The following is a 16,045-nucleotide window of genomic DNA, read 5'->3' on the forward strand; positions in this document are numbered from 1 at the left end:
GCCGTATGATGTGGACAATCATCGTCTTTCCATGACTACGAATGTTCTTGGCAATTTTTTCTACAGAAATGGTTTGCCATTGCCTTCATCTGGGCAGTGTCATTACAAGACAGGTGACCCCAGCCATTATCAATACTCTTCAGAGATTGTCTGCCTGGCGCCAGAGGTCACATAACTGATTTGTGATATGCAGCATCCATCACCTGCTCCCACAGTGTCACGTGATGGTAATTGGTGGGGTAGGGGCGAGTGCTAAGCAAAAGTGCTACACCTTGCCGAAAGGTGACCTGCAGGTGAGTGAAGGGAAGGAATGTCTTACAGCTCCTTTGGTAGAGATGTATCTCCAACCTGCCACCCAAATTATACTCAATGCCCTGTCCGATGAAGACGGGCATGCTATAAATCATTTTCTTCATTTTGTCTACCATTTACTACCAGCTTCCTTTTCTTATTGGATATCAAAGGAAATAAAAATTTGCTTTGTCACATGTTTGTCTTTTGTTCAGAATGCAAAATGTATCCAATTCCTATATGAATATTTTTTCTAATTTTGTTAACTTACCAATTATCGATGGAAGTTTTGGACTTCCTTGAGATTGTTGTTTGTGTCTGGCAAATGTCTGCAGAAATGTCTAAACACAAGGCATAGAACATAGAATCAGAATCAGAACCACACTGGACCCCCTATAATTCGCCTCCCAACACAACTGATCAACAGCTCTACACACTGTCCTTACACATCTGGAGAAAAAGGATGCTTATGTGAGAATGTTGTTCTTGGACTATAGTTCAGCATTCAGCACCATAACTCCATCCAGGCTCGACGGGAAGCTCAGAGACCTCGGCCTTCACCCTGCCTTGTGTAACTGGGTCCTTGTCTTCCTGTCAGATCACCGGCAGGTGGTAAGAGTGGGCTTCCTCATCTCTGCCCCTCTGACCCTCAACACAGGTTCCCCACAGGGCTGTGGCTAAGCCCCCCTCATTTACTCTCTGTATACCCATGACTGTGTTACCACCCACAGCTCCAAACTGCTAAATTTGCTGAAGATACTACACTGATTGGCCTAATAACGAGGCAGCCTACAGTGAAGAAGTCATCACCCTGACACAGTGCTGTCAAGAAAACAACCTCTTCCTCAATGTCGCAAAAACAAAGGAGCTGGTTGTGGACAACTGGAGGAATCGCAGGAGGCTACCCCCTATTGACATAAATGGATCTGGGGTTGAGAGAGTGAACAGCTTTAAGTTCCTTGGCATCCACATCACCGAGGACCTCACGTGGTCTGTACACACCAGCTATCTGGTGAAAAAGGCACAACAGCGCCTCTTTTACCTCATTTGGTTGTAAAAGTTTGGTATGGGCCCCCAAATACTAAGGACTTTCTACAGGGGCACAATTGAGAGCATCCTGACTAGCTGCATCACTGCCTAGTATGGGAACAGTACTTCCCTCAATCATAAGACCCTGCAGACAGTGGTGCGGACAGCCCAGTGCATCTGTAGATGTGTACTTCCCACAATTCAGGACATTTTCAAAGACAGGTGTGTTAAAAGGTCCCAAAGGATCATTGGGACCCCAACCACAAACTGTTCCAGCTGCTACCATCTGGGAAACAGTACCATTGAATAAAAGCCAGGACCAACAGGCTCTGGGACAGCTTCTTCCACCAGGCTATCGATGGAAGTTTTGGACTTCCTTGAGATTGTTGTTTGTGTCTGGCAAATGTCTGCAGAAATGTCTAAACACAAGGCATAGAACATAGAATCAGAATCAGAACCACACTGGACCCCCTATAATTCGCCTCCCAACACAACTGATCAACAGCTCTACACACTGTCCTTACACATCTGGAGAAAAAGGATGCTTATGTGAGAATGTTGTTCTTGGACTATAGTTCAGCATTCAGCACCATAACTCCATCCAGGCTCGACGGGAAGCTCAGAGACCTCGGCCTTCACCCTGCCTTGTGTAACTGGGTCCTTGTCTTCCTGTCAGATCACCGGCAGGTGGTAAGAGTGGGCTTCCTCATCTCTGCCCCTCTGACCCTCAACACAGGTTCCCCACAGGGCTGTGGCTAAGCCCCCCTCATTTACTCTCTGTATACCCATGACTGTGTTACCACCCACAGCTCCAAACTGCTAAATTTGCTGAAGATACTACACTGATTGGCCTAATAACGAGGCAGCCTACAGTGAAGAAGTCATCACCCTGACACAGTGCTGTCAAGAAAACAACCTCTTCCTCAATGTCGCAAAAACAAAGGAGCTGGTTGTGGACAACTGGAGGAATCGCAGGAGGCTACCCCCTATTGACATAAATGGATCTGGGGTTGAGAGAGTGAACAGCTTTAAGTTCCTTGGCATCCACATCACCGAGGACCTCACGTGGTCTGTACACACCAGCTATCTGGTGAAAAAGGCACAACAGCGCCTCTTTTACCTCATTTGGTTGTAAAAGTTTGGTATGGGCCCCCAAATACTAAGGACTTTCTACAGGGGCACAATTGAGAGCATCCTGACTAGCTGCATCACTGCCTAGTATGGGAACAGTACTTCCCTCAATCATAAGACCCTGCAGACAGTGGTGCGGACAGCCCAGTGCATCTGTAGATGTGTACTTCCCACAATTCAGGACATTTTCAAAGACAGGTGTGTTAAAAGGTCCCAAAGGATCATTGGGACCCCAACCACAAACTGTTCCAGCTGCTACCATCTGGGAAACAGTACCATTGAATAAAAGCCAGGACCAACAGGCTCTGGGACAGCTTCTTCCACCAGGCTATCAGACTGATTAATTCATGCTGATACAATTGTATTTCCATGTTATACTGATTATCCCTTTTAATATATTATTTATTATAAATTACTATAAATTGCACATTGCACATTTAGATAAAGATGTAACAGATATTTTTACCCCTCATGTATATGAGGGAAGTAAGTAATAAAGTCAATTCAATCAGGTTTAATATCATTGGCAAACAGCATGTCGTGAAGTTTATGAACTTTGTGGCAAAAGTACAATGCAATACATGATAAATATAGAAAAAACTGAATTACAGTAATAATATGTTTGTATATCAAATAATTATGTTACAATAAGTAGGGCAAAACCAGAAATTTAAAAAGTAGTAAGACAGTGTTCATGTGTTCAATGTCCATTTAGAAATTGGATGGCAGGGGGAAAGAAACTTCTTTTTTCTTATGGGTTCTTTTGGGTTTCGCTGTTTTGTGGCTGCCTTTTAGCAGATGAATCTCAAGCTTGTAAAATCTATACACTCTGATAATAGATGTACTTTGAACTTTAAATGCCCCTCAGGGCAGTAAGAGTTTGCTCCATTTCACCATTTATTCTGGAACCATGCAAGTTGCTTGCACATAATTTTTTTTACAATCTACATTGTCTGTCAAATTGGAAACACACTTGTTATCCACACATGTGGGAAGCATGCACAACACATTATTTGAGTATCAAATTATAAAGTAAATTTTACTATCAGAGTATGTATATGCCACCACATACAACCCCTAAATTAATTTTCCTGTGGACACACCCGGCAATCTATAGAATTATAACTTGAACAGGATCAGTGAAAGATCAACCAGAGTCCAGAAGACAACAAACTAATCAAAAGCAAATATAAATAAATACCAATAAATAACAAGAACATGAAATAGCAAGACAAAGAGTCCTTAAAGTAAGATCAGTGTTTGTGGGAACATTTCAATGGATGGGCCAGTGAGAGTGTAGGTATCCCCTTTTGTTCAAGAGCTGATGATTGAGCGGTAGTAACTGTTCTTGAATCTGCTGGTGATATTTCTAAATATATAAATTCAATTACAAACCTCGAAGTGAAATAAACAAAAGCTTGAGCTTTGTAGTGTGAGTGTTAGCAATTATAGAAATTAACAATATGAAACATATTATCAGATTTGCTTAATACTACATTACCTCATAAATTTCTGTTTCTTCTGGATGAAGCACAAAATAAACAGAAGTAAGTTTGCTTTGTTGGTTCAATTCTATGAAGTTCATCAATGTCTCAGTGAAAAGTTTAGCCATTTTGCTTGGGTGAAGCGATAATTTAGTATCATTTGTTACAGGAACTGCAATTGAACAAATTTCATCTTCTTCCGCAAGCTCCAAGCATCTACAAATAACCATCTTTAAAAACTTTAAAGAAAAAAAGTATCTCAGTACAAAAACATTAAATAAAATGATAAATTTATGGATAAAATATACTATGACAACATTTTACCTTTTCTGATTCAAGATTTGTATTTGGAGAAAACACAACATGGTACACATATTTGCAATTCAAAAGAAATCCTGAAGTTTTTAACACTTCTCCTAAAGGCAATAATTCCATTTTTGTAATTCTACGAAGCTCCTTTTGAAGCTCAGGGCCAGCTTTTTCTCCAATAGCTTTAGAAACTCTGATCACATCCAGATTTAGATCCCTTGAAATGGCATTCACAATCACATCAGTCTGTTTTAAGGCAAAACGATTCAAGAAGTCATCTCTTTAATCTCTTCAGATTCTTGATACTAACTAGATCATCTTCCTATAAACACTCTAAAATATTTCAATAAAAAGGACTAGAACTTACTACCCAATTGCAATTGCAGTTAGACCTTCCACAAGAGTCTGAGAAACAGAAGTGGTATGGAATTAATTCAAGTATCTTGCAGTAGTTGTTCTTCCTTATCCTTACTGAGAACCCTCATTGTTCCCTGTGTAAGTAATTTGGTACACACCCTTGCCAAGGGCAAAGCCAGCTAATTATGTATCAGCTGCTGTGCTGTTATCAGGGATCTAAAAGCATATCCCAAAACTACAGCATCTATCTCTTAGAAGGCATGGACAGCAGGTGCATAGGAACAGCAGAATCCCCTCCAAATCACATAATCTGAAGTGAAAATATATTTATTAGTCTTTTATGAGGGTGCTAGGGTGAAGATATATCCCTACCAAAGGAGGTGTAAGGTGTTCCTTCCCTCTGCTAGCCTGCAGGTCACCCTTGGGCAAGGTGTAGCACCTGCTTAGCACCCTGATCAGGGTCACGTGCAGCCATGGGAGCAGGTGGAGGATGGTCATATGAATGACTGGTGCATATTACAAATGCTGGTTATGTTACCACGGATGCCGGGCAGACAATCTCTGGAGTGTTGATAATGCCTTAGGTCACCCGTCTTCTAAAGACACTGCTCGGAAGAAGGCAATGGCAAACCATTTCTGCAAAAGAATTATGGCCATAGACCATGATCACCATGTCATATGACATGGCACACAAAGATGATGATTCCGTTATGATTGCCAGATTAAAATCATGAATTGTTTTTTTTCCCGCAGGAGCTTTCCGAAAGTAATTTTGCAGCTTTTTAAAATGGTGGTTCTATAGCAGCTGCAAAAGAATGGGCAATTACTACTAGAGTAGGAGCCATGCCTCTGTTTTCTATCTGCATTGTATTCTGTGCTGCACATGGATAATGTTTATTATGGTAACTAGTCACATCAGTGGGGGGACATTGTAAAAGCAAAGGGAATAAGTCATATATCCGTGCTTTGTTCATCACAGTTTTGTTCCAGGAACCGCAAGGTGTCATATCTTTTGTTGACCGCTTAATTACATTACATTGCAAAGTTTTTCTCATGACTAATAAAGGATCAAATATAGTTCTTCAACTTTGTGAAACATTATTACTGGATTGATCGGAGGGCGCACCATACAAGGATTACCCGTGTAGTCACCAACAGCAGCACTAGTTTGTTAGAATAGATGCTACTACTAACTCTGTAAGTCTTGGACATACTATGACAAGTAATATAAAAAAGTAATGAATTTACTTGTGCCATACAAATGCAGGTTGTGATTTTACTTCAGGTATTTACTTGCAACCAATGCATCTATATTCTCTAACTTAGAAAGCAGGGCAGTTCAGTACACACTTACTGCTTGACATCATCATCACCATCATTATGTGGCATATCGTATGACATGGGCAGTCATTGTCTTTTACCATGATTGTTCTTAGCAAATTTTTTCACAGAAGTGGTTTACCACTGCCCTCCTCTGGGCAGTGCCTTTACAAGACAGGTAACTCCAGGCACAACCAATACTCTTCAGAGATTGTCTGTCTGGTGTAAGTGGTCACATAACCAGGACTTGTGATCTTTACCAGCTGCTCATACGACCATCCACCACCTGCTCCCATGGCTGCATGTGACCTTGATTTGGGGGCAAAGCAGGGGCTACACCTTGCCCAAGGGTGCCCTGCAGACCAACAGAGGGAAGAAGCACCATACACCCCCTTTAGTAGAGACGTATCTGCATCCTACCACCCAACTTGACATGGTATGCTCTCAATAAACACAAAGCCATCTGGAAAATAGGTATTTTGTGTCCACAATTCCATGCCATCATACCACTGTGCCAGATAACTTTTCTTAGAATTGTAAGTCCAATCCTGGTTAACAAAGTTCATTAGTTATAGCTTAGAGAAACCAGGTGGAACCCCAGTTCACACCACAAGTTATTACTCTGTAATTAGGAACACCAACCTACAAGAGGCTCCACTGGGCGAAAGTGAACAATAATAAGCTCACAGAACTCCATCCTTCTACATCAATGACCTATTATACAACTTGTATGATAGCCTCATTCATATGTAAATGAGGGTTTAATTTCTAAAATGAATTCTTAAAGGTTCTGCTAGCTGCGCTCATCTTTGTAATAGGAAATTATTTTCATAACTCATTGCAAATATAGTAGTTTGTTTGTTTCTAACTTGTTCACATATACAGGTTAATTATTCCCAATAGATTCCATAATATGATTGGGCTTTGTACGTGGAAGCTGTCCAGCCCCTAAGATAACTGCAGATCCAATTAACTCCATGTCACATACTTGCACAAAGTTCTAACATGCAACTTCAAAAATAAAAATATGTCTTAAAATAACTGGGATTATCTTCTTGGAACAGCAGAATTTAATTTTGTGAGAATGTTTACAATTAATAATCTACATTATGTTTTTCATAGAATGGAGGAAACCTTGTTGTTGAATTAGGTCTTACTGACAAGAAAACTCTATAGTAGACAAGTACTCCCCTTAGCAAGAAAATTCTGACTTGTTGCAAATTTCCACAAATCGTATCTCCTTCAGATGGCCAGGATCCCCTCGGGCCACATATTCACGTGATCACCATATGCACCATAAGAAATAGGAACAGAATTGGACCATTTGGCCCATCAAGTCTTCTCAACCATTCCATCATAGAGTACATCAGAGAAACAGGCCCTTTAGCATATGTAGTCCATGAAGCATTTAAACTGCCTTCTCCCATCGACCTGGGACCTACTCACATATCTCCTTAGATAAGCTCCCACTACCTATTAAATACTCCCAGTGACATATGTGTCAAATAGCCTCCAACAACCAAGTTCAGTTCCTGGCCTTCATGCTATAGCCTTGCAGAACAGTTTCTGCTGACAGAAGGAGCAAAGGTGACTTCAGGCAGATTGAGCTCATCAGTCGTAGTTAGCAGCTTATCTCAGAGAAGGAAAACTCTCATCTCAAGCCTCCACTGGTTTGCAGCTATACCCACTCATGATGAAGGCTTTGGGAGTAACCCTGAGGAAAAATCTGGAGATGTAGTCACTAAGGCAGTCCTATTGTATGTTGAGTTCAATGCTGTCTGGCAATTCCTGTGACATCACTGGTGCCAAATTTTATCAATCTCTGCAGTTCCTTTGGATTCATCAACTATGTGGAGAGGGGAGGCCTGCAACAGCTTGCCCTAGCTTGCATATCATGTAGACAGCTCAGACACACTATCCACGGTTGACCCCGACCAATGGAGGGCCTCAATATTACCCCTCTGTGATCATATGGAGAAGTATCCTGAACCATGATACTTTATACAAATACTTAAATTCTATTCAATAACAAATATGATTTCAACCAAGAGAAAGTCTGCAAATGCTGGAAATCCAAGCAACACATACAAAATGCTGGAGGAGCTCAGCAGGCCAGGCAGCCTCTATGGAAAAGAGTACAGTCGACGTTTTGGGCTGAGACCCTTCAGCAGGATTTGCTTTATTCTATTAGAATAAATCAATGGATTACATAAAGATATATTTATGACTTTAAAGTTTTTATATAAATGTAATTAAACTATACATACATTCTGTTCTTCAATATTTTCTCTTTTGATTTCTAAATGTAGATTCTGGAATTTAAATATGTCACGTATACTGTTTGGAACAAAATTGTTGCTTGGCAAATGTTTTTGGTCTGTATGTGCAAAAATATTGTTGCATGCATTTTCTATTGCTGCAGTCTCTATCTCACTGGAGCTCACAAAATGGATCTGTTTCAAAGGATCTGTCACCTGCCAGATTGAATAAAAAATAGTAACTGCATTTACTATCAGCTCCGCACATCTTTGTAGTGGGAAACCATTTTCAGAACTCACAGCTGGAATGGCAACGGAAGTCATTCCAAGCTCATTCGCCAAGAGAAGGCTATTTTTGATGGAGTACAATAGTAGACGATCACATTCTGAATCTGGATATTGATTCCAAACAGGCCCCACCGCGTGAATGACCTTTTTACATGGAAGATGTCCACCTCCTGTGACAACTGCTGTACCAACTGGTACTGCACCATACGCTTGCACCAGGCTGTTACTCTCCATTTCAAATTCATGGCCAGCTTGCAATGCCAAAGCACGGGCAACACCATGATCATGTTTCAGATATTCGTTGGCAATGTTCACTATTGCATCTACTTTATGTTTTGCCAAATGATCCAAGCAGACAAAAACGTGAAATCCTTCTGGTAGAATCTTCATGTATCTGACTCCAGTAGGCAAAGCAGTTGTTCCGGACAATGATTTGATAATGGGAACTGAATTGAAAGTCATTGATTTTTTTGTAGCAGCAGTTTGTATATTATCCTTTATACAAATGGCAACAGAGCAGTCAAACTTCATTTTAATGACTTCATGCAACAGATCTCTGTTGTCCTCCACAAAAGAGACAAAATCATTTTCAAGTGGGATCTCTATACACATTTCTTGTTGGCTCGTGTCTTCAATCTGGTGTTCACCTACTTAGAAAACAGTAATTAAAAACAACCTTGGTGGAAATAAATGATTTTCATTCATTCTTTCATTATGTACCATGTTGTATATTTCTCTACAGAAGTGGTTTGCCATTGCCTTCTTCTGGCCAGTGTCTTTACAAGACGGGTGACCCCAGCCACTATCAATACTCTTCAGAGATTGTCTGCCTGGTGTCAGTGGTCACAGAACCAGGACCTGCTCCCGTGGCTTCACATGACCCTGATCGGGGAGGGGGGAGGGCTAAGCAGGCGCTACACCTAGCCCAAGGACGACTTGCAGGCTAGCAGAGAGAAGGAGTGCCCTACACCTCCTTTGTTAAAGACATATCTTCACCCCGCCACCCAAAAATGATCTTATCTTTATACTTTTATTTAGATTCAGAATACGGTAACAGGCCCTTCTGGCCCAAAAGCCCTGTGCCAAGCAATTCCACCAATTTGACTGATTAACCTACTAAGCCATAAATCTCTGGAAAGTGGAAGGAAACCAGAGCACTAAGGGAAACTCACAGAGTCAAGGGAGAATAGACAAATTGCTTTTAGATGACATTGGAATTGAACTCAGGACACAAATGCTATAGTAGGGTTATGCTAACTGCTATGTTACTATTCCGCAGCAATGATGTGATGTCTGTTGCTGAACCCATTTTTTAATTTCAGAGGCCTGTTTTATACAAAGGAAATTGAATTTTCTCTTCCAATTAATTTAATTTCAATTTGTCTTATTATGCCCTCAATCAAGACCATTATACTTACCAAGAGAGTTCTCCACAATTCTGACCACAGATTACAAATCATTCCAAAGGCCTATGTTAAACAGGCACTCAATAGATTGAATGCTGCCATTAGCAAACAAGGAACAGCCTATCCTGGCAACTTTCAAATCATTGTCCAGGGCATCAATCAGGTTTGTTTGAAGAAATCTCTGCACAATGATTATCAACATAAAACCTGCAGCACCAGAGGTCCCAACACACTAGACCGGGGGTCGGCAACCTGCGGCTCCCGAGCCATTTGTGGCTCTTTCACCTCTGTGCTGCGGCTCCCTGTGGCTTTGGGAAATAATTGGTCAGTATTTAATTAAAATGTATTTTATGTTAGTTTGTTAGCTTTTGAAATGTAATTCTAAATTTGAAGATTATGGTGATCTTGTACAATCTAAGTGTGGCGACACATTTCCTCACAATTAGCCAGCATTCCGCTAAGGGAGATAGCCTATGGGGGTTTGTGAGTACGCGTCTTTTGCAGCATCTGCGTCCATGGGGGCTGGGTTGAGGGAGGCTTAAAAGCAAGGCTGTTTAGTTCGAATAAAGTTATTCGACTGCAGTTTACTGACTGCGTGAGCACACCGCTACAACGTGTTTTTATCGCTATTAATATACGTCACCACTGCCAATACCTGACACCCGCCAGTGCGCGATTTCTTTAATTTTTCGATCCAAGGTAAGCCAACTATGGAGAATTCTAAAAAAAGAAAAGTGACTGAAGAAAACAGAACGTTTAATGATACGTGGACAGATTCATTTGCTTTCACTGTTGACGAGACTGGTTTACCGGTATGCTTAATATGCAATGAGAAACTAGCAAACAACAAAAAGTCAAATGTCGCAAGGCATTTCCAGAATAAACACGCAGCCTTTGCTCAAAAATATCCGGATGGAGATGAGAGAAAAAAAGCCGTTTCGGAACTGATGCGGAAGGTTGATCTGAGCAAAAATCATTTCCAGAAATGGATGAAGTCTGGAAAATCAATGACATACGCCAGTTATATTGCCGCTCAGGAAATAGTCAGGCACGGGAAGCAGTTTACAGATGGTGAATATATAAAAGAATCTTTCATTAAGATTTCAGAACATCTATTCACGGACTTTAAAAACAAGAGTGAAATTGTGCAGAAAATCAGGGATATGCCCCTCTCTGCAAAGACTGTCAAAGACAGAACCATAAAAATGGCAGAAGACATCACAAGACAGCAAATTAAAGACATCAATTCAGCTGTGGCCTACTCGATTGCCTATGACGAGTCTAAAGACAAAGGTGATATTGAACAAATAGCGTTGTTCTGCCGGTATGTAAACTCTGCCGGGCCACAGGAAGAACTGATTGAGTTGATACCTCTAAAAGACCAAACACGGGGGGAGGACATCTGTGAGGCTGTCTTGAATTGTTTAAGAGCCAAAGGAATAAAGACCACCCATCTGGTGTCAGTAGCTACTGATGGGGCGCCGAATATGACGGGAACGCACAAGGGATTTGTGGCTTTACTGCAGAAGTCGCTGGACAGAAAGCTGCTGACTTTTCACTGCATCTTGCACCAAGAGGCACTGTGCGCTCAAACATTTCCTCCGGAATGCACAGAAGTAATGGATGTTGTCATTCAGATTGTCAATAAAATAATGGCAAAAAGTTTAAATCACCGTCAATTCCGTTTGTTACTGGACTAGCTGGAAAGCGCATATTCTGATCTCCTGCTGCACAACAAAGTCCGGTGGCTGTCCAAAGGGGAGGTGCTGAAACGCTTTGTCGCGTGTCTGGAAGAAGTGAAAACTTTCCTGGGCAGCAAAGGGCTCACCTTTCCTGAGCTGGAACAGCCAGAGTGGCTGGAAAAGCTACACTTCATGGTAGACATGACAGCACACCTGAACACGCTGAACACAGCTCTTCAGGGGTAAGGACGCACAGCCCTGCACATGTTGGAGGATGTTTTGGCATTCGAGCGCAAGTTGACAGTGCTTGCCAGAGATTTACAGAAAGGCACATTGTCTCACTTCCCCAATTTGACAAGAGTTCAAACAAGGTCACGACATGATAATTTCGGAGTATTTACATTCTGCAATCATCGCAATGCAAACATCGTTTGGGAAACGCTTCTGTGAGTTCAGAGAGGAAAAAAACACATTATCCTTCCCGGTCACTCCCTTAAGCATCGATCCTTCCCTACTGAATACGACTGCATTGGCAGGTGTGAGTCAACCTGATCTTGAGATGGAACTGGCCGACATAGCCGACAAAGACATATGGGTGTCCAAGTTCAGACGCTTGACAGCAGACCTTGAAGATGTTGCCCGTCAGAAGGCCGTTCTTGCTCAGAATCACAAATGGAGTGATATTGAAAACCTTCCAAAACCGGACAAACTTGTGTTCGAAACATGGAATGCTATGCCCGACATTTATGTAAACATGAAAAAGTATGCGCTTGGAGTCCTGTCGATCTTTGGATCCACATATGTATGTGAGCAGGTGTTCTCCAACATGAACTTTATTAAAAACAAACATCGCGCACGCCTCACAGATGACAGCTTGCGATCCTGTGTAAAGATGAAGGTGACGTCATACAGCCCTGATGTGCAGACGCTGTGCGCTGAGGTCCAGGAGCAGAAATCCCATTAACCAAGTATGATAAATATTTTAATTGCCTATTATTTTACGTATATTCATATTTTTTCATTGTTCAGTGAAATAGTCCTTTAATTTTTCAGGCTGACAGCTGGCTGATGTTATTTTTGGTTTGCTGCTGGCGGAAAATTTAAGTTCGGCGTTTTTCATAAATACAAGAAGGACTCAAATAGACATTGAGTATTTTACTTAAAAGTAACCTTCAACCCAACGTCTTTTTTTCGGAGTTCAAAATGTTTTTGTTGCATGCAGAAATGTAATTTCGTTTTCTCTGCAGGAGTTCATCAATTTCATAAATGCAACACATTATAGTTTGTTTATACATAGCATAAAGGCAAAAAAAAACGTTGTATGCAGTGTTATTTCATTTTAAATGTCAAACGGGTTTTGCGGCTCCCAGTGTTTTCTTTTCTGTGGGAAACGGGTCCAAGTGGCTCTTTCAGTGGTAAAGGTTGCTGACCCCTGCACTAGACCATTGCTATACTATGGTCAGGAATGCCTACCTCCATGCCTAGACTGCACTTTGAATTTTGAGATATCTGATCACTGTTCTGTCTACATACAGGCAAAGGCTAAAGGACAAACACAGAGGTAGTGTGAGGAGGCAGCGCAGCACCTATGGGATTGCTTCGAGTTGTTGGACTGGGCCGTGTTCAGGGACTCATCGGAGGATCTAATTGAATACACCATAGTTGTCACAGACTATATAAAAACAGTTGTAGACAACTGCATCCTCATAAAATCATTGTCTTCACCAACCAGAAGCCCTGGATGAACCATGATATCCACAATACGTTGATTTTCAGATCAGAGTGATTCAGGTTTGGCAAACAAGTAAAGTGACAATTGTGGACCAAACCTGAGTCACTGAAGGATGATCAACAGCTCTGGCAAGGATTCAATGCTATTGCCTCGTACAAAGTGAAACCAGGCAACTAGGGTGATAAAGAGGCATTGCTCCCAGATGAGCTCAAAGCCTTCTATGTTCACTTTGACCACCAGAACATGGAGGAACAGAAAGCATCCGGCCCAGATGGGATACATGGCCAAGTACTAGACACCTGTGCTGATCAGCTAGCTAGGGTGTTCACCAATACCTTTAACTTTGTGCTTGAGCAGTCTGAGGTACCTTCCTGCTTCTAGCAGGCTTCAATTATACCAATGCTTAAAAAAGAACATGGTAGCCTGCCTCAATGACCATCATCCAGTAGCACTTATATCCACAGTGATGAAGTGTTTTGAGAGGCTGGTGTTGAAATATATCAACTCCTGTCTAAGAAGTGACTTGGATTGGCTCATTCAGTCCTCCCCAACTAGAAGCCGTAGATGAACCATGAAAACCAAAATCACAAAAGATCCACAGCAGATGCCATTTCATTGGCTCTTCAATCAAACTTGGACATCCAGACAGCAATGATGTATACATCAGGATGTTCTTCATTGACTACAGCTCAACATTCAATACTATAACTGCCTCAGAATTAATCAATAAACTACAGAATCTTAGCATTAATACCTTGTTGTACAACTGGATCCTCAACTTCCTCACTGACAGAACCCAGTCAGCTTGGATTGGCAACAACATTTCCTCCACAACTTCCCTCAACCCAGATGCATCACAAGGCTGTGCGCTTAGCCCCCTGCTCTACTTGTTTTATATTTATAAATGTGAGGCTAAGCACAGCTCCAATGCCATATTGAAGTTTACTGACGACGCCACTACTATTGGGCGATACAAAGGTGGTGACGAATCAGTATATAGGAGGAAGGCTGAAAATCTGGTTGAACAACAACCTCTCATTCATTGTCAGCAAGACCAAGGATATGATTATTGACTTCAAGAGAAGGAAACCAGAGATCCATGAGCCAGTCCTCATCAAGGGATCAGAGGTGGAGAGGGACAGCAAATTCCTTGGTGTTGTCATATCAGAGGATCTGTCCCGGGCCCAACACGTACGTGCAATTATGAAGAAAGCACAGCATCACCTTTACTTCCTTAGAAGTTAGTGAAGATTTGGCATGACATCTAAAATGTTGACAAACTCCTACAAATGTGAAGGTAGTGCGCATATTGACTGGCTGCATCATGGCCTGGTATGAAAACACTAATGCCCTTGACTAGAAAATCCTACAAATAGTAATGCATGCAGTCCAGTCTATAGAATAGATGAGACTCCATGCAAGAATATCTACTGTATATCCATCAAGGGTTCATTTTATTGTCAAAGTATGCATGTACAACTCTGATATTAATCTTCTCCAGATAGCCACGATATACAGAGAGATCAAGGGAATTGTTGAAAGAGAAGATATCAACACCCCTCCCTTCAACATGAAAAAGAAAAGGAAACAAAACTAACAACACCCAACACCTCCCATCCTCCCTCACAGAAAAACACAGTGACAGTAGTATCAAATCCCCAACCCCTCTCCCCCGCAGAGAAAAATCCAGTGGCAGTAACATCAAATCCCCAACCCTCTCACTCACAAAAAACCGCAACAAAACATACAATTCCCTCCCCCCACGCACACAAAAATAACAGATCACCTACCTGCCAACTGGCCACAAGAAAATAAACACTGAATAACTGAAGGAGACCAATATAAAATACAGTTCAATCATCATGTAATTCTCAGAGTGTCGAAAGCATCTGCCAATCAGCATTTAAGGAGAGTGGCTGCACAAACTCAGTCCTTCCTTGAAGAGCAACCGCCATGCCAGGTCAAAACACCACCGACCTAGCTGCTGACCGTTATTGTCCCAGTAGCATCCATTGGGGGTGATCACTGACCCCCTCCGCATTTGCCTTAATGCTACAATCATCCTCAATGCTTCTAAATGGAGTCGTTCATGACCCCGCGCTCTCTGGTCTTTTCCATGAGACAGCTCATGTTCTCGGTCCCTTTTGGGATCCCATCTCTGATCTTTTTCCACAAGGCAGCTCTCCAGACACAGTGGACCACTAGATCATTCAATCAGTTCCAAACTGCACTTCACGGGCTCCAACAGTTTCTGTAATGCAGCCAAGACAAAATGAACAAGCAGAAGGCATAGTAAAAGTGAAGGCATTGACTATCTGGAAGATGTTGCCCGAGGAACAGTTGTTCACTGGTGCCATCTTGATCTACTCTGCATGCGAAAAATCTTCTTTAAATCTTTTCCTTTTCAGTTAAACCTTTGTTCCCCAGTACGCTCTATCTTTACCATAGAGAACTGTCTATTCTCCTGACTATACTATCCCCAATGACCACTATATTTCCCTCCCCTCCCCTCTTGAATGGCTCCCTGATCTACAGCGCCACAGTTAGGTTGCCCATCCTTCATACAGCCCCCACTCTCACCCACACAGGGAACAAGAATCAGACCTGTTGGACAAGCTCAAGGGCTGAGGCTCCTCCAGCACTGTCTCTTGGATCCCACTACCCACCTCACTCACAGTCACACCCTCTTGTTTCTGACTAGAAACCGAAGCTGAGGCAGCTAATCTAATGGGTGTGACTACCTGCTGAAACAGAGAAT

The 16,045-nt window shown here is 41.9% G+C and overlaps 1 protein-coding gene across 1 annotated transcript in view; it reads right to left on the minus strand.

Moving 5' to 3' along the window:
* parp9 (poly(ADP-ribose) polymerase family member 9) overlaps positions 1-16,045 on the minus strand; it is a 55,439-nt gene that overhangs the window by 17,021 nt on the left and 22,373 nt on the right. The window contains exons 4-7 of the mRNA XM_059966339.1: positions 8,189-9,117; positions 4,260-4,490; positions 3,953-4,174; positions 563-632 (exon numbers count right to left, since the gene is read on the minus strand). Of these exons, the coding sequence (XP_059822322.1) occupies positions 563-632; positions 3,953-4,174; positions 4,260-4,490; positions 8,189-9,117 (1,452 nt within the window). The remainder of the gene's footprint in view (positions 1-562; positions 633-3,952; positions 4,175-4,259; positions 4,491-8,188; positions 9,118-16,045) is intronic.

Source organism: Hypanus sabinus, chromosome 4 (genome assembly GCF_030144855.1).
Source record: "Hypanus sabinus isolate sHypSab1 chromosome 4, sHypSab1.hap1, whole genome shotgun sequence".
In the NCBI taxonomy this organism is placed as follows: domain Eukaryota; kingdom Metazoa; phylum Chordata; class Chondrichthyes; order Myliobatiformes; family Dasyatidae; genus Hypanus; species Hypanus sabinus.